The sequence below is a fragment of the Prionailurus bengalensis genome, chromosome E4, assembly GCF_016509475.1.
Source record: "Prionailurus bengalensis isolate Pbe53 chromosome E4, Fcat_Pben_1.1_paternal_pri, whole genome shotgun sequence".
NCBI lineage: Eukaryota > Metazoa > Chordata > Mammalia > Carnivora > Felidae > Prionailurus > Prionailurus bengalensis.
Genome location: NC_057360.1, coordinates 57,078,158 through 57,104,144, shown reverse-complemented (window position 1 = coordinate 57,104,144; position 25,987 = coordinate 57,078,158). Strand labels below are relative to the sequence as shown.

Below are 25,987 nucleotides of genomic sequence, written 5' to 3'. Positions count from 1 at the left end.
TTAACTCTTCCTTCGAAAAGGTTGGGGATTTCTGGACTACAGAGTAAAGGTTTGAAAGTGTTTGTTTTTTGCTGTGTTGGGAGGGGTAGGATACAGAGCACAGATGCTCTCGTCTTTTTGGTGGTCGTGTAAATTAACACCACCTCTATGGAATGCAGTGTAACAGTATGTAATAAAATGTTTAAAAATGTGATCCCCTTTGAGAATTTCTGTCTGTAAGAATTTTCCGTACTGATAGACGTACATAGGTGTTCAAAGACATATCAGAGATCTTTATCACAGCGTTATTGGTAGTGGCAAAGATGGGAAACAACCTAAATATCCATCAGAGGTCAAATCACTTACGGTATGGCCGTCGTGGAATGTTCTGGGTGACTGAGAAGAACGTGGCACGTCTCTTTGATGTTTTATGAAATAAACGAGTAAGACACACATCCTTTTACTTGGTGTGCTGTCATCTGTTGTACAACATCTCCTGAAGGCGGCGTAAGACACGGTTTCACTTGTTGCCTCTGGGAACTGACTGATGCCTGGAGATCTGGGCAGACTGGATACCTTCTGTACTGTCTGAGTTTGTGTGTGTCAAAAAGTTAATATTGAAATTTTGTAGTATTTTACGGCTTAGAGAAATAGGTGGCACTTTTAATATTTTATGACATTGGTTTTACAGTCATTTAAAAATGACTTTTATCTGTTATATAAAAGTAAGCAGTTTGCATCTTTGAATGGAATCGAAAATGTAATGACCTGAAGTGACAGTGTCATTTCAGTGCATTTAGCTCACGTGTTGTTGCTGTTGTTTCGTCATTAGGTATTATGACTCTGTCCCCGTTCGATCAAATGAAGACTGCTTCCAATGTAGGTGGATTTAATGCAGCAATTAAAAACAGCCCACCTGCCATGTCTCAGTACATCACTGTCGGGTCCAATCCATTCACTGGCTTCTTCTATGCTTTAGAGGTAAGAGTTTTGTCACTGATCACGGGTAAGGCCTCTCTCGGTTTTTCACCTTGTCTGCAAATTGGATATTGTAAGTTAGCCTTAGAAAGATTAGGCAGTTTATGTTTCTAAGTTTTCAATGTAAGCTAAAATTAGTCCCCACTGACTTCCTTCTAGATTCTTTAGGTGAACTGAAAAGGTACTAAAGTCAGCGTAAAACCAACACATTTCTCCATTTCAGCTGCCCCAACTTCCTGAACGGTTGATTTGTCTTTAAACACTGGTGCACTAATCAGCGTCTCAGGGTTACTCATAGCCCACCAGAGACTGCAGTAAATCAGGAATTGTAAAGTTACCTGCTGTGGCAGATACAAGTGGTGAAAATTGGTTCCTAAAAATAGGGGAAAGTTAGGTGCTGGACTTGGTGGCTCTTATTTCTCACTTATAAAACAGCCTTCTTAGAATTGTCCAAACTATCTTTTTACTTTAATAAAAATATACATTAAAAAAAAAAAAAAAGAGGGACGGGAGCCAGTTGTGAGTAGACAGGAGATCCACAGCCTTGCTAGAATAATGCCATGTTAACGTCCTAGTTAAACTTTTTAAATTAAATTACAATTTAAGGAGGCTAATCCTGAAGATAAAATGGACTGCTGGTGATTTTACTTTTAAACTGTAGACTTAAAACTTCTGATTATATTCCTACTTCCTAAAATCATGTTTATTGCACTCTCTGAAAGATGCTATTTTTGATGGTCCAGGCTTTACAGCCTTTCAAAATCTTTAAAAGTAAGCCTTGTTTAGAAAGTATATTTTGGTTGTCAGCTATTCCCTGTTCTCTTTCAAATGTCTTGTTTTTCAGGGAAGCACGCAACCATTATTATCTCATGTTGCCCTGGCTGTTGCAAGTAAGCTCACTTCGGCTTTATTTAACGCTGCCAGGTAATTATGGAACGCTTGACTGCAAGATGATCTAATTTGTATCTCGCTTGTTTTTCACATCTGTTTTGATAATCTGCACATTAGAATGTTGGAAGCCCTGGTTTTATTCTAAATTCTCTTTCCGGTCAGTGGTTGGCTCGGTTGGAAAAGTAAGCACGAGGAAGAGGTGGTGCCGAAGCAGAAGCCGAAGGTGGAGCCCGCTGCCCCGTTAGCTGTAAGGCAAGTTGGCCGTGCTCGTCTCCCATTGTGGTGTTTGTGAAAATGTACCGTGAAATGTATGGCCTTTTAAAAAAAATTTTTTTTTATGTTTTATTTATTTTTGAGAGAGAAAGGGAGAGAGCATGAGCAGGGCAGGGGCAGAGAGGGAGAGGGAGACACAGAATCCGAAGCAGGCTCCAGGCTCCGAGCTGTCAGCACAGAGCCCGATGCGGAGCTCGAACTCACAAACCATGAGATCGTCGCCTGAGCCGAAGTCGGGTGTTTAACCGACTGAGCCGCCCAGGCGCCACGATGGTCTTTCTATGAGTTTGTTTGATTTGTTGATCTCGTGAGTTTGTGGAGCTTCTGAAAGTCATTAATGTGAGACTTTTTCTGTCGGAATATAAACTCCATGAGGAAGGTGATTGGCATGTGTTTTGTCCACAGCCGTCTCCCTGTCATACAGTAGGCGCTCAGTGTGTGTTTGTGGAGTGTGCTTTCTTGCAAACACCTAGAACCTTAGCTTAAGTTTTAGGAAAGTAGTTCTGTGATAGCTGTTGAGTTTTTTGTTAGGTTTATTTATTTATTTGAGAGAGAGAGAGAGCATGCCTGCATGGGGGAGGGACAGAGAGAGAGAGAGAGCAGCGCATTGTGCCGGCAGTGTGGAGCTTGACATGGGGCTCGATCCCACAAACTGTGAGATCATGACCTGAGCTGAAATCAAGAGTCAGATGCTCAACCACCTGAGCCACCCAGGCGTCCCAGATAGCGGTTACAGTTTTTTAAAGAAAGTTTAGTTTGTCAATCAACTGTGTAAACTTAAAAAGTGCTTAGTAACTTCTTTAAAAAAAACAAAAACAAAAACGAGGAGTCTGTGCATTCAAGCACTCTGAGGAATGCAGGCTTGTGCTTTTTTGTTGACTTCACTGGTGCTGTAGGATAGTGTATTTGTCAGATTGTGCAGGGACAGGGCGTGATTTTTGCTTGATTTTGTTTTTAAATCGTTTGTGTTACCTAATATAAAATACTACCACGAAGGGAAACAGAATCCACCCCCCCTTGTAGATATTCTTTAACTAAAGAGATATAACGAACTGTCTGTTATTAAAATTTATTGAAGATTATCCTCTAAGGTTGTTTCATATTATTTTAAAATACTGTAACACCTCACATTTTCTAAATTCACTTAAGAATCAAGAAGTAAGCCAAGCTGCCCTCTGCCTGCACACAGATGTAACAGAATTTGTCTCAGGGGCTTTTCTCAAAGTGAGTGCACTTGGTCCTTTTGTAGTACCTCTTTACTTTTATCTTGCAGTTCTAGTAAGATTGGTTATAGACCAAGAACAGTTTAAAGATAATTATTTAGGGGCACCTGAGTGGCTTAGGTGGTTGAGCATCTGACTTCAGCTCAGATCATGATCTCACAGCTTGTGAATTCGAACCCCGCATTGGGCTTGGTGCTGACAGCTCGGAGCCTGGAGCCTGCTTCCGATTCTGTGTCTCCCTCTCTCTCTGCCCCTCACCTGTTTGTGCTCTGTGTCTCTCTCCTCAAAAATAAACATTAAAAAAAATAATAAAAATATAGTTATTTAGAAGAGGGAGAGTTCTTCAGGCAGATTTGTTGGTGCCAGTAGATTATGGTATCTAGCAGAAAGTAGAGGTTAGAAATACAAACTTAAGGGGCGCCTGGATGGCTCAGTTGGTTAAGCGTCCAGCTCTTGATTTTAGCTCAGGTCATGATCTCACGGTTCGTGAGTTCAAGCCCCTCATGGGGCTCTATGCTGACAGATTGAGACCTGCTTGGGATTTTCTCTCTCTCTCTCTCTCTCTCTCTCTGTCTCTCTCTCTCTCTCCCTCTCTCTTTCCCCCCCTCTCTCCCTCTCCCTGTCCCCCTCCCCTTCCCTGCTTGAATGTTTGTATGCTCTCTCTCAAAATATTAAAAAAAAAATGAACTTAGGACAGACGAAATATGCTTGTATAGAAGTGTGGTATTCTAAAATTGGTCATGAGGGTACTGTTTCCTCTGACATAACACTTCATCAAGAAAAGATAGTTATACTTGATATTCTCTAAAAATATAAGATTATGGATACTTATGTGGAAAATCTATGAAATAAAACTTACCTGTTTTTATTTTATAATGGAAGAAACTTCTTATGCATTTTGTGTTGCAAAATGTCTGGTACGATTAGTTAATAAATTCACCATGAATCCGTGCAAAGTTTATATTTCTTTACCTAAAACAGATTTTGCCTATTTTATTTACACATTTCATTATTCTGTTAACTTTTTCTAGATTGGAGTTTGATTTGAGCTTTTTATTTTCTTTTAAATATCAGATTTGGACTTCCAGATTCTAGACGCCATGGTGAAAGTATATGTCTGTCTCCATGTAACACGCTGGCAGCAGTAACGGATGATTTTGGCAGAGTTATTTTATTGGATGTAGCTAGAGGAATCGCAATACGCATGTGGAAAGGTACTTCCTTATAAAAATCTAGAAAAAAGTTAATTTGCTTTTTACCCCTATAGTTGAGCAGTATTCTCATCCTTCAGCTTCTAATTAACAACACTGCTTAATGCATTACGTATATGCTTTCTTTCTTTCTTTCTTTCTTTTTTTTTTTTTTTTTTAACAAGAACTCCCATCAGCCACACTTGATCCAGTCCAGTTGGTCTGTTAACTTTAAGTTTGATCAGTTTATACGCTTTTAATTTCTTCCTTATGTCTTTTTCAATTCTGTCCTTGTCAAATTCCTGAAGTCAGTTTCTTGCTCCTGTTATATTCATTCCACTTCACAAGGTCACACTTAAGTCAGATGTTCTCTTCAAATCTAGAATGCTAAGTCTTTCAAACTAAAGACAGCAAAATAATTTTTGCTTATTTGACTTCCATATCCATATGCTGGGGTCAGTTTCTTGGTAAAATGTCAGTTAGGAGTTGTAGTTAGTTGCTAATAAACGACTCAAGTTCGGGATTGTAATGATATGCCCATGACAACCTCAGGAGCCCAGTCGCCTTTTATGTAGCTTCCCTACTCAAGGTTATTTCATGGTTCAAATGACTACTGGAGCTCCAGTCTTCTTGTCTGAGTTCCATGAAGGAAGAAAGGAAGAGGAAGAACTTCCAACTGAGCCAGTTCGCTTTGAAGATGATTCCCTGCCAAGCTCTTTCCACAGTGCATTAGTCAGGACTTAGTCACATAGTCATACCTAACTATAAGGGAGACTTGAAAATATCTAGGCACATTGTCAGCCTGAGAAAGGTAAAATCTCTTTGACCAAGGAAGAAGGGGAGAATGCATTGTTTTGGAATCCTTGGAATAGTAATACGTCAGTAATATGGTAGGAAATCCCAGCTGTGATGCAATGTGGTCTCTGCTTAGCAATGCGAGGAAAAATGGATTTGAGGAGATTAAAGTACTCTGGACAGATGGAGACCAGTATCACCTTCTTGCCAGAGAATTCCTGCAGTGTTTACCTGTTACATGTTTAAGTGTCTATAGAGGTAGGTTTCAGCACCGCAGACACATCATTTCTTCTTGGTGTCTGTCTTCTGAAATAACATCAGGGATGGTTCTCAGCAAGACTTTTCCAGAATATAGAAGACATAGGTGTCCCAGCGGGCCCACATCCACTACAGCGATGTTGTTGGAGGCATTGTGGCCTTCCCTTCTGCGGCTGGTGCTGTTCCCCCATATTTGGAAGAGAGGGGCCTGTGGCCAGTGGAAGGGGCCCCCCTGAGATGGAAGACTGTGTCGGCTGCCTCTTCTCAGAGGCAGGGGCTTCCTGCTGCCATCTGGCACCACATCCCCCCCCCCCCGTCTGCGTAGCACCACAGGATTTGAAAAGCACAAGATCAGGTTGATCTTTTTCTTACATTTTAATGGGACTTTTATTCAAATCCAAGCCTGGTAACCTCCCCCAGAGTTTTTAAAGGGCAAGAATTTTTTAAAGAGAAGGAGGGGAGAGAATGGGATCAGGGAAGGGACTCATGAAGCCTTAATGACAGCCGTTTGTTTTTTTTTAAAGAAAAAAAGTGATCAGGAGGAAATTTAACAAAATTCTGGATTTAGTATGACTTGGTGATTGAGTCAGTATTTGTTACAATTATTATTATCTTTTCTGTTGAAGCCATTTCATAATAAAAAGGTAATGTGCTTTTATAGCTCTTCTTAAACCCCTGGCTAAAATATCCCAGAGTGCATCACTAAGCTACGGTTGAACCTAGATTAATTAACTAATTAGCTGCCCTTTTCCTCTGTCTCAAAGGGTATCGAGATGCACAGATCGGTTGGATGCAAATCGTAGAGGACCTCCATGAAAGAGTACCAGAAAAGACGGATTTTTCCCCCTTTGGAAATACTCAGGGCCCAAGTCGTGTAGCTCAGTTCCTTGTGATCTATGCACCCAGAAGGGGAATCTTGGAAGTGTGGGGCACACAGCAGGGGCCTAGGGTAGGAGCCTTCAACGTGGGAAAGCACTGCAGGTAAGCCGCAGACCCCGTCATTTTCCTGGTTACAAAAAGGAATGCTTTTGTTCGAGTAAAGCTTTTATTAAAGCTACTTATTAGATTGCGAGTCGTTTGAGAATTGCAGTGTTCTCTATTATGGTTTTTCCCTGTGAGTGCCTGGTATATAATTAAGGATTAAGTATTTAATAACAACAACAAAAAATCTTAATGAAAAGGCCATGATATGCTACTGAATTTAATAAAGTGACCTGTGGTGTTGCCATTTGCCCCCATCCCTTACTTATGCTGTGGGGGCTCAAAAGGAGAGATTCCTTCAGATTCCCATGGTGATGATGTTAAGTGAGGTGAATGCTTTGTTTGCCATAGGCCTGTCACTTAATTTTTCTAACACGTTTTAACAAGGCGTCATTCTGCCAGTCACCTCTGCTTCCCTTGTGTTTTTGGTATCAGTTAGTGTTTATTTTACTTAGTGGTGCCCCCAAATCGAGACCAACGTAGGGGTCCCTAGCTATAATATAAGCACTTCTGGCATTTCTCCTTTCTCTAATATTCTTACCGTATTGGTATGTGATTTCCTCAGGCTTCTGTATCCTGGCTATAAAATAATGGGCTTAAATAATGTCACCAGTCAGAGCTGGCAGCCACAGACTTACCAGATCTGTCTTGTTGATCCAGTGTCTGGAAGTGTGAAAACAGTAAACATTCCTTTCCATTTAGCACTGAGGTAAGATCTATCAGGTATCCCTCTGCTAGCTTTTCCATCCCGTGTTTTGCTCTTGGTTTTGTAGTCATTGTTTTGTCGTTGCTGTTTTTTTCTCATTAGACAGAGATCTTTATTTTATTTTTTTTTAACGTTTATTTATTATTGAGAGACAGAGAGACGCAGAGCGTGAGCAGGGGAGGGGCAGAGAGAGGGGGAGACACAGAATGGGAAGCAGGCTCCAGGCTCTGAGCTGTCAGCACAGAGCCCGACGTGGGGCTTGAACTCATGGACCGTGAGATCATGATCTGAGCCGAAGTCGGTCGCCCAACCAACTGAAGCACCCAGGCGCCCCTAGACAGAGATTTTTACAGTTAAGTAGGAAGAACATAAAGGAAAAGAGAGTTGGAGTGTGCCAGACTTAGAAGGAAAGCGATTTCATGTTCTGTAAGAATTTGTTGTGTTTATTGTTTTAGCGACAAGAAGTGTGAGCGAGCCAAGGACATGCACCTAGTGAAGAAACTGGCGACCCTGCTGAAAACAAAACCTCCCAATCTCGGTGGGTGCCCTTTAGTCAAAATAACAAAGCATGCTCTTTTATCATTTTCTAAATTAACAGCATATTATAAATGGAGCACTCGAAATAGTTCAGGGGCGCCTGGGTGGCTCTGTTGGGTAAGAGTCTGACTCTTGATTTCAGCTCCGGTCACGATCTCAAGGTCGTGGGATGGAGCCCCGGGTCGGCCTCTGCGCTGGTCGTGGAGCCTCCTTGAGTTTCTCTCTCCCTCTCCCTCTCCCTCTGCCCCTCCCCTACTGTTGTGTGCTCACTTGTGCTCTCTCTCTCTCAAAAAAAAGATTCATCTCTGAGCAGTTGCAGTACCTTAAAATAAGGTGAGCTGCAAGTAAGCCTGTATATATTTTATTGGAATTGCTCTGTGAAGATGAAGCTTGCCACCTGGGAGATATTAACATTCATGTAAAGTAACAATGTGAGAGAAACCAGAAGTCCTGTAGACTGACTGATAGCTACAAATATATGCATTTTTCTTCCCACATAAAGTTTACCTTGTAATAATAGTGAAGAATTTAGTTTGGTTAATTTTCTCTTTGTAGATTTGGTTGAAACAGAAATAAAGGGATTAATTCTTGATATTAAGTATCCTGCAACGAAGAAACAAGTAAGTATGCATGTGAATTTTCCTGACGAGTGGCTGTAACCTATTTCTCTTAAGAAAGCCTTTGTTTTCCTCTTTCCCTCCAAACATGACAGGTTAACGTCTTCCTTTTCGTGTTTTTATTCATGCATCCTTTTTGTATTCATATATGGAAGTTGTGTTGTCTCTCTCCTTCTTTTTCTTTTAAAAATTAAGCAATACTACCATACACGTGTATGCATGTTTTAGACACAGACACATATCTATACATAGCATTTATTCAGATTAAAGAATAATAATAAACCCTTATGTATGACCAGTCCCCTGAGGAAATAGAACGTTACCAGGAACTCCTGTCCCTCGTCAGTCCCCTCCCCCATCCCTAATGTGACCAGTGTTCGGAATTTCGTTTCTCTACAGTTGATGGATGTACTGCACGTGCTCACATACTGTATGGATTCCACCCTGTGACTCTACTTTCTTCACTCGCCTCCTGTCAGTGGGCATTTAGGTTGTTGCCGGTGTTTTGGTTTTTTGCCATTACCGTGATGCTGTGATTATCCTTGTACTAGGATACTGTATCTTTGTTTCCTGGTGCCCGGTGTGCAAGAGTTTCTCCCGAGTTTTATACCTAAGAGGGGAATTGTAGGGCACGAGCTACGCTAGCTGTACTAGTTGATGAAAAATTGCTTCTCAAAGTCCTTGTGCTGCTAGTTCGCGTTCTCACGTGTGCTGTGTCAGAGGCCCTTGTCAGGCTTCTTGAGTTTTGCCAGGTTTGGGATTCTGCTGTGACAATTCACTGTGATTTCTGTCCTCGCACCCTTTTATCAAAACCCTCGTAATGCTGCTTGAGTTTTGGCTGTCTGAGTTCTTACACGACGCTTCAATCCCTGTGGACATCTCTGAACTCCTAGTCTACTTTTAATCAGAACCGTGATGTACATGGGTTATAGCTCACCGTTTTTTTCCCCTTTTTACCTCGTTTGAGCCCCTTCAAGTAAGGTTTTCACCAAAGATGTCTGTTTCATAATCCACAGCAACTAAAGTAATGCCGGATGTGTGGGAGAATTTAGTGAATACTGATTTCTTATCTCCTCTTACTGTGGTAGTCATTTGGTTGAGACACTTCTTCTTGTTTTCTTGTAAAACAGGCAAGTCCCTGTGACTTTTCATCCAGTTTCCATTCTGACAGGGCTAATTAGCTCTCATTTTCCTCAGGGCAGAGTCTTGGTTATGAAAGCTGACGTTCCTCTGACAAGGCGGGCACCCAGGAGAGGTAGTTCAGAGAATCTGTAGAAAGGGAGGGCTCTCACCCAAACAAGGCTTCTCATTTTGATACTGTCTTTTCTCTTACCTTACATCCTGGAACAACAAAACTGGGAACTTTAGCATATTACAGACCGTCATCTTGGCCTTTTTAAAAATTACTGCACTACTGAATTGTGCGTGAAACTATGAATTTCATTAAAAATGCAGGAAAAGCTGATAGTAAAAGTTGTGTATTGTTTTCAACACTAAGCGGGGAAAGGAAACCAGGTTAGGCTTGAGAAGACCGAACAAATAGGCAGCCAGCTGCCCCTCTGTGTAATAAATACCAGAACACAGGCGGTTACATTTTCTTGGGTGTTACCTTTCTCAGAAGTCACTTTCTTTATATCCACCATGTAGTGAGGCAACTACATCATGGGCTTGACCAACCCTCTGAGCCCAACCCTCTTGAGCCACCCTCTGAGCCCGTTTCTTTCCCCCCCACACACAGAGGGGGCTGTGATACCATTTTTGTCTCATGCCATATTCTCAGCCTGCTTTTGAAACTGTGTAATCTCATCGATAAAAAAGCCAATTTAACGTGGTAGTATGAAAGGGTAAGTATGAGCTTCAGCCGCTGTGTCTACCCATTGGTGATTCTGATGGTTGCTTCTTTAGGCACAAAGGGAGATTTTGGAACTATGGTGAAGGCTCTAGAGCATCTACTGGGAGAGGGCAGGAGAGGTAGCTGGGGTGAGGTGGCGCCATATATATCTCCCATGGCCTGTAGGTTGACCTGGCCGTGCTCAAATGCACTCATTAAGCAGTAATTAAGTTCTTGTCAGATTTTGTTATTGGCACATCAGCAACAGCCTCTGCTTTTCATTTATGCCCGTGGGGTATAGACTTACACTCTTCTTACTGGTGAATGGCTTTGTCTCGGTTTCTGTTTGTCTTGGCCGTTCTGTTAAACACCAGTTGCCTTCTAGTTGTCTCATTCTGAGTCCGGACTCTTTGTCATCCACCATATTGGGTATGCGATGAAATTCATTGATTATTACGTACGATGCAACCCTCATTCTCAGGTACGTATGCTAAAACATCTTACCGATGGAGCTTCCCTTGGGAATTTGGGGCAACAAAGGTGTAGGCATAAATACAAAGCTTAAAAAACAAAATCATTACCTTTTAATTGTTGCAATTGCTCAATATCTTTCTTCCAGGCTTTGGAAAGCATTTTGGCAAGTGAACGTTTACCATTTTCCTGCCTTAGAAACATCACTCAGACTTTAATGGACACTTTAAAAAATCAAGGTAATAGGGTTTGTACTGATTGGAGGTTCTGGTCTCACTTCAGATTTTACAGTTCTGATTATAGAAAGCTGTTCCTGTGAAAGATACCATGATTGTTACTTCAGCGTGGAAATAATACATATAAGACATGGTATTTGGAGACTTTTACTCCCTATTTAGTATACGCGCTGATCTTCATCTGAGCTTTCTCTGAATATAAAAATATTTCTCTTTCAAATCTCTCTACTGGGGGAAGGACACCAGCATAGGATGGCGAGAAGTGATTATTCTGATACAGCTATACACATGTGAAAGCCATTGGCACGGGGAGGAGATGAGCTGGTGGTGTGCAAAAAACAGCCAGGTTCTCTTGCTGGCATTTTCTTCTGTTTACCTTTATGGGAGGAGAACGGTTTCTGCAGATGAAGAGTTCTTTAATTTTGTTTTGACAGGGAAGATGATAAGAAAATTTATGCTTTGAATTAATATTCTTTTAGTGTATAGAATCCACATTTTCTCATCCATTTCCCTCAGGAACAACTGAGGACTTCCCAAATCAGACTATGAGTAAATTATTAGTTCTGTTTTTGTTTGTTTGTTTGTTTTTGTTTTTTGCTGTTCAGAATTTGTCGAAAAAGAATTACATCTCTATCTGTAGGATTTTAACTCTGTACTCCAGCTAGCTAGCCCAGCAAAATTCAATTTATTCAGAATCCCTAACATCAATTAAATTGTAGTGTGCAATTTGCAGACTTCATCTAGTTGTGACTTTCTGCTTGTCATGTTAATTATATAAAGCCAGCTTTATATTTATATTTAAGCCAACGTAAAGTGGTTTAATTAGCAAATCATAGTATCCTCTTTCAACACTTTCAGCATCCTAATTTTGAGATTTGCTTTCTCCACACGTATTTAAAGCTGCCTTTTGGAAGATAGTGAACTTCTTTAGTGCATACAACTTGTTGGAAATGTCTGTTAAAAAGCATAGTATGCTTCTGAAGCTCCCCTGTCCCTCAAGGCTTTATCAAAATCTTAAAATTTATTAAATAAGAATTTATCTTGCACTGAGCTGAGAATAAACCAAACACCACTTTGGAGCTCTATAAAATCATCACTGGTTTCAAGTTCTACCCAGAACTGGGATTCCTAAAAATTTTACCTGTTTAATATGTTAATAAGTTTTATTGTGGCTATAATAACTCTTGGAGGTAAAGTGTCTGTCTTTTGAAATAATAGTTGTTTTATATTAGGTTATATCTAAATTACCATGCAGGAGGGGCGCCTGAGTGGTTCAGTCAGTTAAGCATCTGACTTCGGCTCAGGTCATGATCTCACGGTTTGTGAGTTCGAGCCCCGCGTCGGGCTCTGTGCTGACTGCTCAGAGCCTGGAGCCTGCTTGGGATTCTGTGTCTCCCCCTCTCTCTTCCCCTCCCCCACTTGCAGTCTGTCTGTCTGTCTCTCTCTCTCTCAAAAATAAATAAAAGGTTAAAAAATTTTTGTAAGTTGCCACACAGGCATGTTTTATACAGAGAGGAGTATTTCTCTGGTATTAAACTTTCTTCAAGAAGCCTGATGGACGGACGGGGAATGTCACTTTGGTCTCTGCCTCCCTTGAGGGTGGGCCTGTCACAGTCACAGTTGGCAGCAGGCACCATGGTAACGGGAGCCAGGCAGCTTCCTGCCGGCCGTCCTCTGTGTGTGGGCACAGGAGGCAGCGTGTGAGCTCCGGGCTGACAGAGGATACCTTCAAGGCTGCTTTCGGTTTAGTGTTTTAAAAATTGAGTATTAGACTCAGGTAGCTCTTTCTGTTTTTCCCCACCTCCCCTCCACTACTAGTCTGCCTTATTTCATTTAAGAATTTGGATATTTTTCCATGGTGGAAAATATATACTTGTAGCTTATTAAGTACCTCAATATTTAATAGAATAAAACATCAGGCTGGGAATGCCAGCTGGTGCAGCCACTCTGGAAATGGAGGTTCCTCAAAAAGCTAAAAGTCAAACTACCCTACGACCCAGCAATTGCACTACTAGGCACTTATCCACAGGATACAGGGGTGCTGTTTCGAAGGGACACATGCACCCCCGTGTTTATAGCAGCACTATCAACAATAGCCAAAGTATGGAGAGAGCCCAAATGTCCATCAGTGGATGAATGGATAAAGAAAATGTGGTGTATATATACAATGGAGTATTACTCAGCAATCAAAAAGAATGAAATCTTGCCATTTGCAACTACGTGGATGGAACTGGAGGGTATTATGCTAAGTGAAATTAGAGAAAGACAAAAATCATATGAATTCACTCATGAGACAAAACTTCACTTTAAGAGACAAAACAGATGAACATAAGGGAAGGGAAACAAAAGTAATATAGAAACGGGGAGGGGGTCAAAACAGAAGAGACTCATAAATATGGAGAACAAACCGAGGGTTACTGGAGGGGTTGTGGGAGGGGGGATGGGCTAAGTGGGGAAGGGGCACTAGGGAATCTACTCCTGAAATCGTTGCACCATATGATAACCAATTTGGATATAAATTTTTAAAAATAAAAAAATTTAAAAAATAATAAAACATCAGGGAAGTATATAAGACTATGAATGTTAATGAGAGAAAAATCTTTTGTGAGTCGGCTAACTAGATCTCTTTAATGTATTTTTTCCCCTCCACCTTTTTAGAACTGGAGTCTGTGGATGAAGGATTGCTACAGTTTTGTGCCAATAAACTGAAACTACTCCATCTTTATGAGTCTGTCAGTCAGTTAAATTCCCTTGATTTTCATTCAGACACACCATTCTCAGATAACGTAAGTAATTCTACTCCTCATCATACAAAATAATCTCTTGGATTATTTTTAATGTTTTAATTGATAGTAAAGTAGAAAATTAAGAATTTTTAGGAAGTATAAAGGTGTATTTCTTTACCAGACCCCCTGCTGGCTCTCTGTGCCTTAATGTTAAATTTATATTATTTATGCTAAGATATTACATTTTATTATTAATCTATTTTTACTACCGTAGAAGCATTGTTTTTTTTCTCATTTTTTTAAGGTTACTTCATACCACATAAGTTTGACAAGATTTGCCAATTACAATAAACTTGGTTTACTAAAGTAGGAAAATTTTAATTTCTTTAAAGAAAAAAAAAAAAAAGATTCTGCCAAACAGAAGAGATTGGTTTTCTGTGGTGGTGTTGTGAACACATTCCTACAGCTTGCTCTGTTGTATACTACATAATGCTTTAAAAAATTCTGTCTTACATCATAGTGTTTCATTATAGTAACTGTTCTATGTTTTTATTCTGTAAAACATTTAAAAATGGCAGCGCCTTGTAATCTTCATTACGGTGCAGTATTACTCATTTCTGGGGCGTGTATACAAATTCTTACTTTTCCATACAAAGCAATCAATAGGGAAGGAAGTAAATAATAAATAAATAAATTTCTTAATAGGGAACAGAGGGAAATATTGTCCTGTCTTTCCCTCAGATTCGTGTGTGACTGGGCGCAGGTCGCTTGCCCTGAAAGCCTCTTGTCTTCCACCTCTCTCTCAAAAGGAAAATTATCTAAGTGATTTTAGTTATTTGTCAAGTCACTGATAATGCTTTTAGAAAATTACCAGGTGTATCTGAAACTTAATTGAGGTTTAAAGTGGAAGCCTTTTATTTTAAATATACGTATGTGAATAAAAAATTTTAAACAAAAACAAGAAGATTTTTCTCTATTGGAAACCACTTACATATTCTTAACATCTTTTTAATCTTTGGGATTATAGATGGATTTCATAAAAGCATTTTAACAGTCTTCATCATTTTCTGTGATTGCCATTATAAACGACAAAGCCATTTTTTGGGATCTTTTGTTTTTCTTTCTACTTCAGCAATAGTATAAAATCTTTCAAACAACAAAAAGGTCAGGTTGATTTAATTATGTCTGTAGGATTGCCTAGACGTTTCATAGATTCTTAAGTGCTTAATTTTTTTGGTAAGATCCAAACCCTCCTACTTTGCCAGAGAAAGTTAAGTATATGTCGTTAATAATCCCTTATAGAATTCATTTCCACTTAATAGCCCCAGTATAGTCTGTAAATAGAAAAGATTTAGAAAATTTAAGAAATCAGTTTCTTAACCGATTGTTCTTTTTTTAAGTTTTAAAGCACTTTTTAAGAATTATAAAAATTATATTTTGCTGTGGACTTTTAGATCCTTCAAAAATATACATTTTCTAGGCTGAATGGCCAATATTGTACATGTAAAACTAAAATTCAAATTTGAAATCATTCTTGTTGTCTGCGGGACATAGTTCATATAAGCTCATATCAATTCAGTATAGCATTGAACTGCTGGTGTGTGTTCAGTGCACTTTGCAATTTACTGCTTGTTTTTAAAAACAACAGCCTTAATAAATAGAAAGCTGCATTCTTAAACAAGCGCAGTTTTATCAGGTAGCATGGGGGGAAGAAAGCTGTGCTTGCTGTGGCAAAATGGTCTCTTACGTATGTGTGTGTTTGTGTATGCTTATTCCTAATTTAGAAAAATAATAGTATCAGGAGATGTTTTTGCACATATGGGATATAAAAATAGTTTGAAAGGCTGGCAGGATGTTATCTGTGACTTTTCAATCCCTGTGTCCCTAAGAGTTACATAGAGGATATGCATGTAAATACAGTGATGATTGGTTTCCAGTATTTTATTTTATTGTGTTTTTGCTGCTTAATAAATATTGTTTCAAACAGACCTTTAGTTTTCTTAGAATCACAAGGGTTGTAGTTGATACTCTTGTAATTTTTTTCTGATTATACATTAATACGATTAGGTGTAATCCGAACATTTTAGAAGAGAATATTCTCAAGACATTATATAAAAATGGTACTTTTAGTTATATGTAGTATTTCAAGATTCATTTATTTAAATAACACCCCACTCGTGATTTGAGAGTAAAGTTTTAAGCGGAGTGCGTTATAGCCGTCTTTTGCTCATAGCCTTGAATTTCACCTCAGATAATGGGGTCGACTCCTTTGGCAGAGTCAGAGAAAGAGTCATGGTCTATTCAAGACTCTTTTTTTCCTATTTTTTAAGGACTTGGCTGTGTTACTGAGGCTTGATGAAAAAGAACTGCATAAGCTCCAGGCATTACTAGAGAAGTACAAACAGGAAAAGTCCAGAACTACTACCGTCCGATTCTCTGATGATAAGGATGGTGTGTTGCCTGTAAAAACATTCCTGGAATATTTAGAATATGAGAAAGATGCGATCAACATAAAAAAGATGAGTGAAGAGGAGTATGTGGCTTTAGGTAGGTGGCATGATAAACTGCTCTTTGAAACCTGCCTCTTCTGGATGAAAGCCTGGGAGGAGTTCACAGCATCTCAGAGATTCAGTTTGTTTCAAAAGTAAATTAATGAGAAAATTTAATGTATGTTTTTCAGTTAACATAAGATACTCTGGATATGTAGACACTATGTCATAAAAGTTTTATTGATTATTACTTATACTAAAGAGACAGTGCTAGACATGGAATGATTTGCCTTCTGCTATAAAGTCAACAAACCGAACCATTCATTTCTCTTCTCTTGTGCTGTATTGCTTCTCTGAGGATCTAGGTTGCAATTCAGGAAGAATGTTAGTCCAAATGGTAAGTAGCTGTTGGTTCATGCATTTTGCTTTTGTTTTACTAGGCAGCTTCTTTTTTTGGAAGTGTTTGCATGGAGAAAGCTCTACTGAGGATATGTGTCGTACATTGGAGTCAGCTGGACTTAGCCCTCAGCTGTTGTTGGTAAGGTTTCTTCGCATGCTCTTCTTCCCTGCTGATGTCATCTGGAAGTGTCAGTCTTTTGTTTAAATGCCATTGTCTAAAGCATATCATACAACATACATCAAACCTCCCAAAAATGATCAGAGAAACTTATAGTTACCATATTTGAGTAATAATTATTTCTCTAATTCTCTGTAAGTTGTAGCATGCATGTTCCATGGTTGGCCTAAAATAAATTTAGAATCTGACACATATGCGTGCATTTATAGTGGGTTGTGATCATCAAGAAAAGGTCTTATTTACAGAACAAAATCAACTTCCCTTAAAGCAATACAGAGTTGTTATCAAACATTCCCAAACTTTGAAAATAGGTTAGGGTTTAGTCTCTGTGCTATAACAAATGTAAAACAAAAGAATCATCCAGTAGAGAATGACAACACTAAATGTTTGCCCTTCTGCAAAGGACCCTGTCGTCATCCCTTTTCTGTTCCCTCCCCTCTTACATGCACAAATACATACTTTTTCACATCCTTACTAACATCTCCTATTTTGGCCAGGATTTGGGCAATCTCCCTCCGTAAGCCTGTTGACTGTGGTCATGTATTGTTTTAATTGAACATTTAATCTTCTAAAAACAGATTCCATTCTGTGTCACTTTGCAGTATGTATGTCCGAAAGTAAAGTAGTTAAAGATACATATAGATTGTACATGGATTTTCATAAGCAGCGTTTTTTGGTTTTGTTAGAGAGCATGTGCGTATGAGCGGGGGAGGGGCAGAGAGAGAGAGAGAGAGAGAGAGAGAGAGAGAGAGAATCTTAAGCAGGCTCCATGCCCAGCGTGGGGCCCAACACAGGGCTCTATCCCGCCATCTCATGACCCTGGCAGCATTTCCTGAGCCAGAATCGGGTCAGATGCTTAACCAACTGAGCCACCCAGGCATCCCAAAACCAGCTTCATTTATAATAGCCCAAAATTGCAAACTACGCAAATGTCCTTCAGTGGGGGGAATGGTTAAACTGTGGTACAGCTTTACCAGGAATACTCCTCAGCGATAAAGAGGACTGAGCCATTGATTGACACAACACCTCTAGTGAACCGCAAGGAAGATATGTTGAGTGTAAAAATGTCAATCTTAGAAAGACATGTACTGTGTGATTCTGTTTTTGTAACAGTCATGAAATAGCACAGTTACAGAGATCGGGAATAGATTAGTGGTTGCCAAAGGTGATGGGTGAGTGAGCGGGGAGGGACAGGTATGGCTAGAAGGGTTAACACAAGGGAGTCTTGTGCTGATGTATAGTTAAGTGCTTATAGTGGTAGTGTGTTTGCAAAGTTACACATTTGGTAGAATTGCATGCACACACATATGGGTGCATGTATTACTGGTGAAGTTTGAATACACTCTATGAATTTTACCAGTGTTGATTTATTGGTTTTGATATTGTGTAAGATGTTAGCATTAGGGGAGACTGCAGGAAGGGTGCATGGAACTTCCTTGAGTGTTTTTTGTGTGTGTGTGTGTGTGTGTGTGTGTGTGTGCCACTAGTGAATCTTTCACTGTTAGGAAATAAAAAGTTAAGAGAGGAGGTAAGTATTGCTTATTATTCAAAGTTGAGATGCTTAAACAGGATGAGTACAGAAGACTTCTTATTTCACACTGTGTTTAATCAATATCAACAAATTGTTATTTGCATTAAGTCTGGGATCTAAGAAACTGGGAAAATACGAACCTCAAATCTTACCTCACTCCATATATAAAAATTAACTCAAAATGGAACATAAATATAAGAGCTAAAGCTACAATACTTACAGGAGAAAACATAGGGGACAGCTTGGATTGAGCCAAGATTTCATAGGACACAAGAAGCATGAGCATAAAAGAAAAATATTGGTCATTTACACTTCATCAAAATTCAAAACTTCTATGTTTTACAGCTGTTAAGAAACTGAAAGACAAGCCTCTCTTTCAGAATTTATACTTGATAAATGAACTGTAGCCACAGTAGGAAAGAATCTGTACAACTCAGTAATAAGACAAACAGTACAATAAAAAAAAAGCAAAAGATTTGAACAGACCCATCACCAAAAAAGATACATACAAATGGCAAGTGATCACCTGAAAGGTGTTCAGCATCATTTGCTGTTAGGGAAATGCTAAACAAAAGTACGGTAGCCTCTTTCTCAAGAGGGTGACTGAAATGAAGTCTACTGATGGCATCAAGTGTCGAAGAAGTTGTGGACTGATCGGAGCTCTCAGCACGGCTAACGCAAACGATAGCACAACAACTTTGGAAAACTGTTTGAAAGTTTCTTATAACGTTGAACATAAATTTACTATAAACTCTAGCAATCTCACTCCTGGGTATTTAAGAGGAATGAAAATAGATGCTCACATAGATTTGGAATCAGATATTAACAGCAGCTTTATTCGTAACAGCCCAAAGTGCAAGCAACCCAAATATCCGCCAGCTGATAAATGGATAAACGATGGTATCCATACAGTGGAGTGAACTACTGGTACACAGAATAACTGTGCGATGAATGAATGAATGAATGAATCTCAAAAGCATTATACTAAGTGAAAACATCCAGAAACAAGACTGCCCACTGTATGATTTCAGTTGTATGAAATACTAGAATAAGCAAAAATATAGGGATGGGGGGGATGGGCGTTTGCTGGAGAGTGAGGGTGGGGGTTGGAGACTGACACCAGGAAGCACAAGGGAACTTTGGGGAATGAAGATATGTTGGCCACCCAACTTAAAATCAGTGAACTTTATTGTAAATATGTAGATGTTGTAAGGTAATCAAGTGACGCATATTATGTAGGAAATCTCCCTGCTTTAAACCCATAAAGCTGTGATCTATAGAAATATTGTGCTGTAGAATTTATAAAATGGGTTATAATTTGAAATTATTTTAAAAACTCATCTGCGAGATTGTATTTCACACATTCCAAATGATTCATCTCTTTTCCCTTGTTTTTCTCAGACAAATCGTTTACGGCTAGATTTTTTTTTTTTAGAAGTATTTTATCAATAGCTGAAAGCTGTTAAGCAGCTGTGTAATTTTTAAAAATCCTGCCGTGAGTACAGAGAAATAAACAAGGCGTTTTCACTTAAAGTGTGTAATTAATAGTATGAATAGGCAGGGAAGGGGGAATGTCTTTAAAAAAAAAAAAAAAATACAAAGCCTAAGAGTTAAGAGTAACAAATGGAATATACAATTAAAAAAAAAAAAAAAGACAAGCTTTTCAAGAAGGCTGCTTGGTCATTGTGGTCACGTTGATCAGAGAAAATAGTGGCCGGCACGTTGAGGCCGCAACTAAGCCATCTGACCTCAGGGAGATAAAGTGCAGGGGTTTTGTGTCCCCGTGTAGTAAGTGTGTGTCCTGCTTCATCCTGCTCATCCCCAAAGAAGTTAGTGCCAGTGTCAAAATATTGGCCAGTGATATTTCTCTAGGCTATTAAATTTTAAAAGGTTTTTTTAAAGAGAATAAATGTCTATTATATTCAAGGAGTAACAGACTTTTAGGAGTTAGGCACATAAACATTATGAATAAAAGGTGTTTGGTCTTTCAGCAAAATATATTATTACTGTTATAAAGACACACTATTTGAAATGCTAATTCTTCCTATTTTTCTGCAGTATTTTCATAATAGTTTTATTGGAATTATGTTCATGAAGAAATTTGGTACTTGTAATCTAGGTTGTATGTGTTTGGGCGGTATATATTTTTAAGTTTAGAAATATTTCTAGATATACTTACCATTTTTTTTGTCAAACTTACATTTGATTTAGTCACTATTTTACTATATTAGTGTAATTCACAGACCGATAGCCCGATAGTTTTTAAATGCTTAAAACGATAATGTTTAAAACTCTAATTACCCTCAGTGGAATATTATCAAGTTTTAAATCTGTAACCCAAAACAGATCTAGTTTTCAGCAAAGACTGGAAAGTAAGTCTCCTCCAAAAAACTGACAAGAGAAGTTTCTTTTAAGTAGAGACTGGACTTAACAGATGGCTTCCTCACATTCTGTCTGCTGGCATTTCTGCTGAGGGAAGGGTTTAAAACATCTGGGTTATTACTATTACAGGAGGATACTTAGCAAGAGGTACAATTAATTCATTAAGCATTAGAAGCAGCTACCAAGGACTCCTGGGATTTTCTGTTTCATTCTTAGGTACAGGTTTTACCAGGTCTTAGATCTTGCTTGACTTAGAAAAGAGGAATTAACTGAATTTCCTCTCAAAGTTTCTCTTAATAAAAATCTCATACTCACATATCATCTGGTAGTGTGTCAAGACGTGACATTTGTGTGTGAAACAACAGTATACATTTATAGTATGAATATCCACGTTGTAAATAAGCTGACATTTTTTACTGTGATGTATTGAAAGAATATTTTGTATTTACTAGTTACAGCTACCTTCTGTATGCTTACTCTGTTATGTATGTTCATGTGTATGTTTTTATGTGGTATCTTATCTCTGTATTCTCTTCTTTGATTATTTTTCTCCTTTTACCTTTTTTCTGATGCTTAAAAAATCTTCCTATTGCTTGTAAGTGATCCTAAAATTGTGTCATTGTGTTCTGATGACTCCCATGGCATCCTCTCTTTCATACTGACTTTTTACATGCAAACTAAAGCAAAGCTGATTGGAATTTTTAAAGTTTATTGAAAAGGGGGAACACCCACTGTGTCATAAGCAAAGATTACCTTGGTGGAAGAAAGTTAGAAAAACAGGGCTGACCCAGAGAGAGACAAAGAAAGAGGGTTCAGTAGAATAGTTTTTTGTTTTGTTTTGTTTTGGAATTTGCTAAATAAAGGTGGTGGTGGGTAAGGGGGAATGGTTAGTTGGAGAGAAAACTAGAAGGGTTTATAGTATGAAGAAAGATTCAGGGTATGGCATATACTTTGTCTAGGTATGATTTAGTCTGCAGTAACCCCTTGGGTTGTGTACCTTTTTGAGCACTTTGAAACTTTGTTGCTGATGAGGAGACGAATCAAGCTTGAAAAGACAGACTGTAAATCTGTAAGTGTGTTTAGAAACCTGCACGGTGCCTGGGTGGTGCAGTTGGTTAAGCTTCTTACTTTGGCTCGGGTCATAATCTCTGCTTTCATGAAGTCAGGTTCTGTGCTGACATCTTGGAGCTTCAGTGTCTGTGTCTCCCCCCTCTCTCACCGTCCCCTGCTCATGCTCGCTCGCTCGCTCTCTCTCTCTCTCCCTCCCCAAAATAAACATTAAAAAAAGAAACGTGATGTGCTCTTAAAATACCCCTGGGGCCTATATTTTGTGCCTGAAATTATTCAGAGTGAATCTAATGGCAACTTAACAGTGAAGCTAAAAGATAAATTGTGCCAATTCCCCCATTTCCTTTTGATTTGCTTCATAGCATGTGTGTTCATCGAACACTGACACGGTTAAGTTCTGGATTTTGGAGTGTCTTTGTTGCCTTTACAGGCAACTTTTTTTTTTTTTTTTTTTTTTTTTTTTTTAGCCTGCCTAGTGGTTATAAGTAGCACTGTTGTATGAGGTTACGAGAAGATCTGGAAGAGAGGGAATAACCTTGATAAGTGGATAAAGTCAGTCAAAACTTCGTGGACTACATAGGATGTTGTGTGGCAAGTGGAGTGAACGTGGCATAATATGACCGTGTTTTTATAAAGCAGTGACCACCTCTCTGTTATGCCCCTGCCTAATGCTCTCTGGGTAGCTATACTTAAAACACTACTAGTGGCTTGGCACATGGTAAGCTCTGTATAACCACTAGCACTTATTGTTCACATTGTCTTATGAATACGCAGGCAAATATGAAAGCACATATTTGGTTGTAAAAAAAAAAGTTTTGGAGGCGCCTGGGTGGCTCAGTTGGTTGAGCGTCCGACTTTGGCTCAGGTCATGATCTCACAGTCTGTGAGTTCGAGCCCCACATCGGGCTCGGTGCTGACGGCCCAGAGCCTGGATAGGATGAGGTAGAAAGGCTGACATAGGGAGAGACATAAGAGTTAAAAAAGGGAGACAAGTAAAAACAAAAGAAAACAACAGTACTTTTAAAAGTGTGTATTTTTTATTTGTAAAAATTATGTAACGTGTAAGTTTATTTGTACATGTACATGCCTGTGCACATGTATAATTTTTTAAAGAGAAAAGAAAACATGCGTGTTAGAATCCAGCAGATCTAGGTTCACACTTTAAGCCTAACTCATTAGCTATATGGTACCGGGTAAGTTACTTTTCGTCATATGTACAATGTGGGAGACTATCCCTGCCACAAGGTTGTTGGAATTGAACGGGGTGATGCCTGGCAGGTACTTCCCTCTCCTGGCCCATAGGTCATTCTCATAGGTTAATTTCCTTCACACACTTCTTCAACTTCCTACTCTTCTGAGAATTACTTGTACTAATATATTTAAAGTGATAATCAACCTTTTATTTTCAAGGCTTTTTTTTTTTTTTTTTTTTACATGAAGGTCCAGGCTTTTCACAAACACCAGTACCGAGAGGTGTGGTGCTGTGCCTTTGAACTTCTCATTATCTCAGAATTATCTGTGTACAAATTTTATACATCTTCAAATACTTGAGTTTTCAGTAGGTATGCTGGTTCATAGGCATCTTAAAAGTCACTTATGTTGATTTAGGTGTTTTTGCTTAAAGTCTGTTTCTCATGCCTTATTTAAAGACTAGAATCTGATAGTTGTACATGTCTGTTCACCATTGCCAAGTCCACAGTGCCTCGTGGCCAATGCGGGGTACGGTCCACAGCTCCAGATCCTTCCTTTCCTCCAGTCGGCTGAGTGGCTTCTCACCAATCCACAGCGATCTATGCTAACTTGGTAGTGACCTTTCTGGTAATATCCTTCGTAATCAAGGCTCAACCTGGAAGGCAATGCTTAACCCAAAGAAGAGATGGAATTGGTGGAATTTAGTTATCTGACAGATGATAGAGAATCTCTTAAGTAGACAAGGTGCCTTTTCTGTCCCTCGTGTTATGTGATACAATAAGCAACCACTTCTTTCTCCCTCGGAAGGACTGAATCATATACGCACATGTGCTCTCTTGAAAACTGCAACCTTTTGTTTATTTATTTTACTGAAAATTATTTAAATTTGATTTCAGGCTCTGCTGCTAAGTGTTTGGCTTTCCAAGGAAAAAGATATTTTGGATAAACCGCAGTCTGTGTGCTGTCTTCACACGATGCTGTCCCTCCTGAGCAAGATGAGAGGTAAGATAGATGCCGGTGGAAACCGTGGTTCCCCAGGCCCTGAGATGCAGGCTGCTGCTTTTGCAAATGAAGATTAATTACCATTTGAAAACCACAAAACTGGGAAAGGAGGATGCTTTCTCGAAATAAAAGGACACTACAGTGTACAAAACGTTTCTCTACAGATTCTTTTATGTATGAATGGCTCTCAGTGAGTTCAAAGCATGCTTTATGGAAATTAAATTTATATTTTGTGTCATAAAAGTAATGTGATATGAACAATGTGTTTTCTTAATTCATTGAGGTAAGTCATATGGTCTTTGGTGGAGGTCATTTTTTAAATTATTTTTGGCCTCATTAGAATAATAATCCGTTACATCAAAACATTCAGGGGGCGCCTGGGTGGCGCAGTCGGTTAAGCGTCCGACTTCAGCCAGGTCACGATCTCGCGGTCCGTGAGTTTGAGCCCCGCGTCGGGCTCTGGGCTGATGGCTCAGAGCCTGGAGCCTGTTTCCGATTCTGTGTCTCCCTCTCTCTCTGCCCCTCCCCCATTCATGCTCTGTCTCTCTCTGTCCCAAAAATAAATAAACGTTGAAAAAAAAAAAAAAAAAACATTCAGTAGTAGTGGGGCACCTGGGTGGCTCAGCCAGTTAAGTATCCGACTCTTGGTTTCAGCTCAGGTCAGGATCTCAGGGTTCGTGAGTTCGAGCTTCGCATCAGGCTCTGCGCTGACGGTGCAGAACCTGCTTGGGCTTCTTTCTCTCCCTCTCTCTCTGCCCCTCCCCTGCTTGTACTCTTGCTTTCTCTCAAAATAAGTAAAATAAAACTTAAAAAAAAATTCAATAGTAGTTTTCAGCAATGATGAAAATATTCCACAGATTTACAGTTGATTCAGAAGCAAGACCACTAAAGGCAGCCTAAATAAATGGGATATAAGTATTCTGATAAGAGAAGTTACGGATTTGTTTTCTGAGTCATTCAGAAATCTACCAGTGCATAACTAGGGAATTTAGCTTCTGCATTACATTTGATGTAAAGATTGGACCAGAAAAAATCGACAAGCTCCGAGTCTCTTGTTTAACTTTCTCTTTTTGCCTGCAGTGGCCATCGACGAGACCTGGGACTCCCAGTCTGTGTCCCCGTGGTGGCAGCAGATGCGGACGGCTTGTGTTCAGTCTGAGAACAACGGGGCCGCCCTGCTGTCTGCACATGTCGGCCATTCCGTTGCCGCACAGATCTCGAACAGTCTGACTGAGAAGAAAGTAAGTGGGCAGGGGCGCGCCCATGTTTGGATGGGCTGGGTCTGTCCCTGTCCAGCCTGCGTCGGGGCTGCGGTGTCTTCAGTGTTACGGAACATCTGGAGTTTGAAATGTGTGCTTAGCAGGTTCTTATTTGTCTTACTGGGAGTGAGGGGTGCTGCCCTTAACTTGTTTATTCAGATGACATGCGTATTTGAGCTGAGCCGCCACCTCATGGCATGAGGGGTAAAGTCCTGCAGGTGGAGGGCAGAGGTCTTCCCCCCCGTGTGTGGTAAGTCCCTTAAACATGTATCTCCTGCTTCGGTTCCGTCTGCAGGAGGTCAGGGTTAGACTGCATTATTTCTGAGCTTTGTTGTAGCTCTCAAGTTCTACGGTTGCATTGATAACCTCTGCCCCCTCTTTTATAAACAGAAGTTGTTTTAGGGGATGTAGTGTTGAATGACACATAAAAGTTTCCTATTGACCGTCCGTTTTGCTTTGTGGTTTCTCCTCATCTCTTGAACACTCAAATTTATTTTAAAAATCTCATATCTCATGGTAGATCAAATAATTTCTTTCTAGGGGACATTGCGTTTAATTGGATGAGTCACTTAAATGGGCCTGTAGACATTCACTTAACACTGTCGGTCTGAGTATAGTTTCTATGCTAAATTTAAGAGTACTGGCTTAAGATGTTTATAATAATGGAAAGAGAAGAAGTTTGAGATACGTTTTGTATGTTGGTGAGTGCATTTTGAAGAGATACCAGTACCCGGTACTGACCGAAGAGACCGGGGCCCTTGTCAAGGATGGCCCTGCAAACGTGTTGAAGTACACA

General features: G+C 39.6%; 1 protein-coding gene across 7 annotated transcripts in view; it reads left to right on the top strand.

The window, feature by feature from the left end:
* RAB3GAP2 (RAB3 GTPase activating non-catalytic protein subunit 2) overlaps nucleotides 1–25,987 on the top strand; it is a 103,143-nt gene that overhangs the window by 52,702 nt on the left and 24,454 nt on the right. For all 7 annotated transcript variants that reach the window (XR_006295371.1, XR_006295370.1, XR_006295372.1 and 4 more), the window contains exons 10-23: nucleotides 812–960; nucleotides 1,802–1,881; nucleotides 2,011–2,100; nucleotides 4,419–4,558; nucleotides 6,352–6,568; nucleotides 7,134–7,277; nucleotides 7,730–7,812; nucleotides 8,367–8,431; nucleotides 10,879–10,969; nucleotides 13,625–13,752; nucleotides 16,023–16,239; nucleotides 16,622–16,719; nucleotides 23,827–23,932; nucleotides 25,013–25,173. Coding sequence is in view for 4 of the 7 variants with exons in the window: in XM_043568228.1 (XP_043424163.1) it covers nucleotides 812–960; nucleotides 1,802–1,881; nucleotides 2,011–2,100; nucleotides 4,419–4,558; nucleotides 6,352–6,568; nucleotides 7,134–7,277; nucleotides 7,730–7,812; nucleotides 8,367–8,431; nucleotides 10,879–10,969; nucleotides 13,625–13,752; nucleotides 16,023–16,239; nucleotides 16,622–16,719; nucleotides 23,827–23,932; nucleotides 25,013–25,173 (1,769 nt within the window). In the remaining 3 variants the exon portion in view is untranslated. The remainder of the gene's footprint in view (nucleotides 1–811; nucleotides 961–1,801; nucleotides 1,882–2,010; nucleotides 2,101–4,418; nucleotides 4,559–6,351; nucleotides 6,569–7,133; nucleotides 7,278–7,729; nucleotides 7,813–8,366; nucleotides 8,432–10,878; nucleotides 10,970–13,624; nucleotides 13,753–16,022; nucleotides 16,240–16,621; nucleotides 16,720–23,826; nucleotides 23,933–25,012; nucleotides 25,174–25,987) is intronic.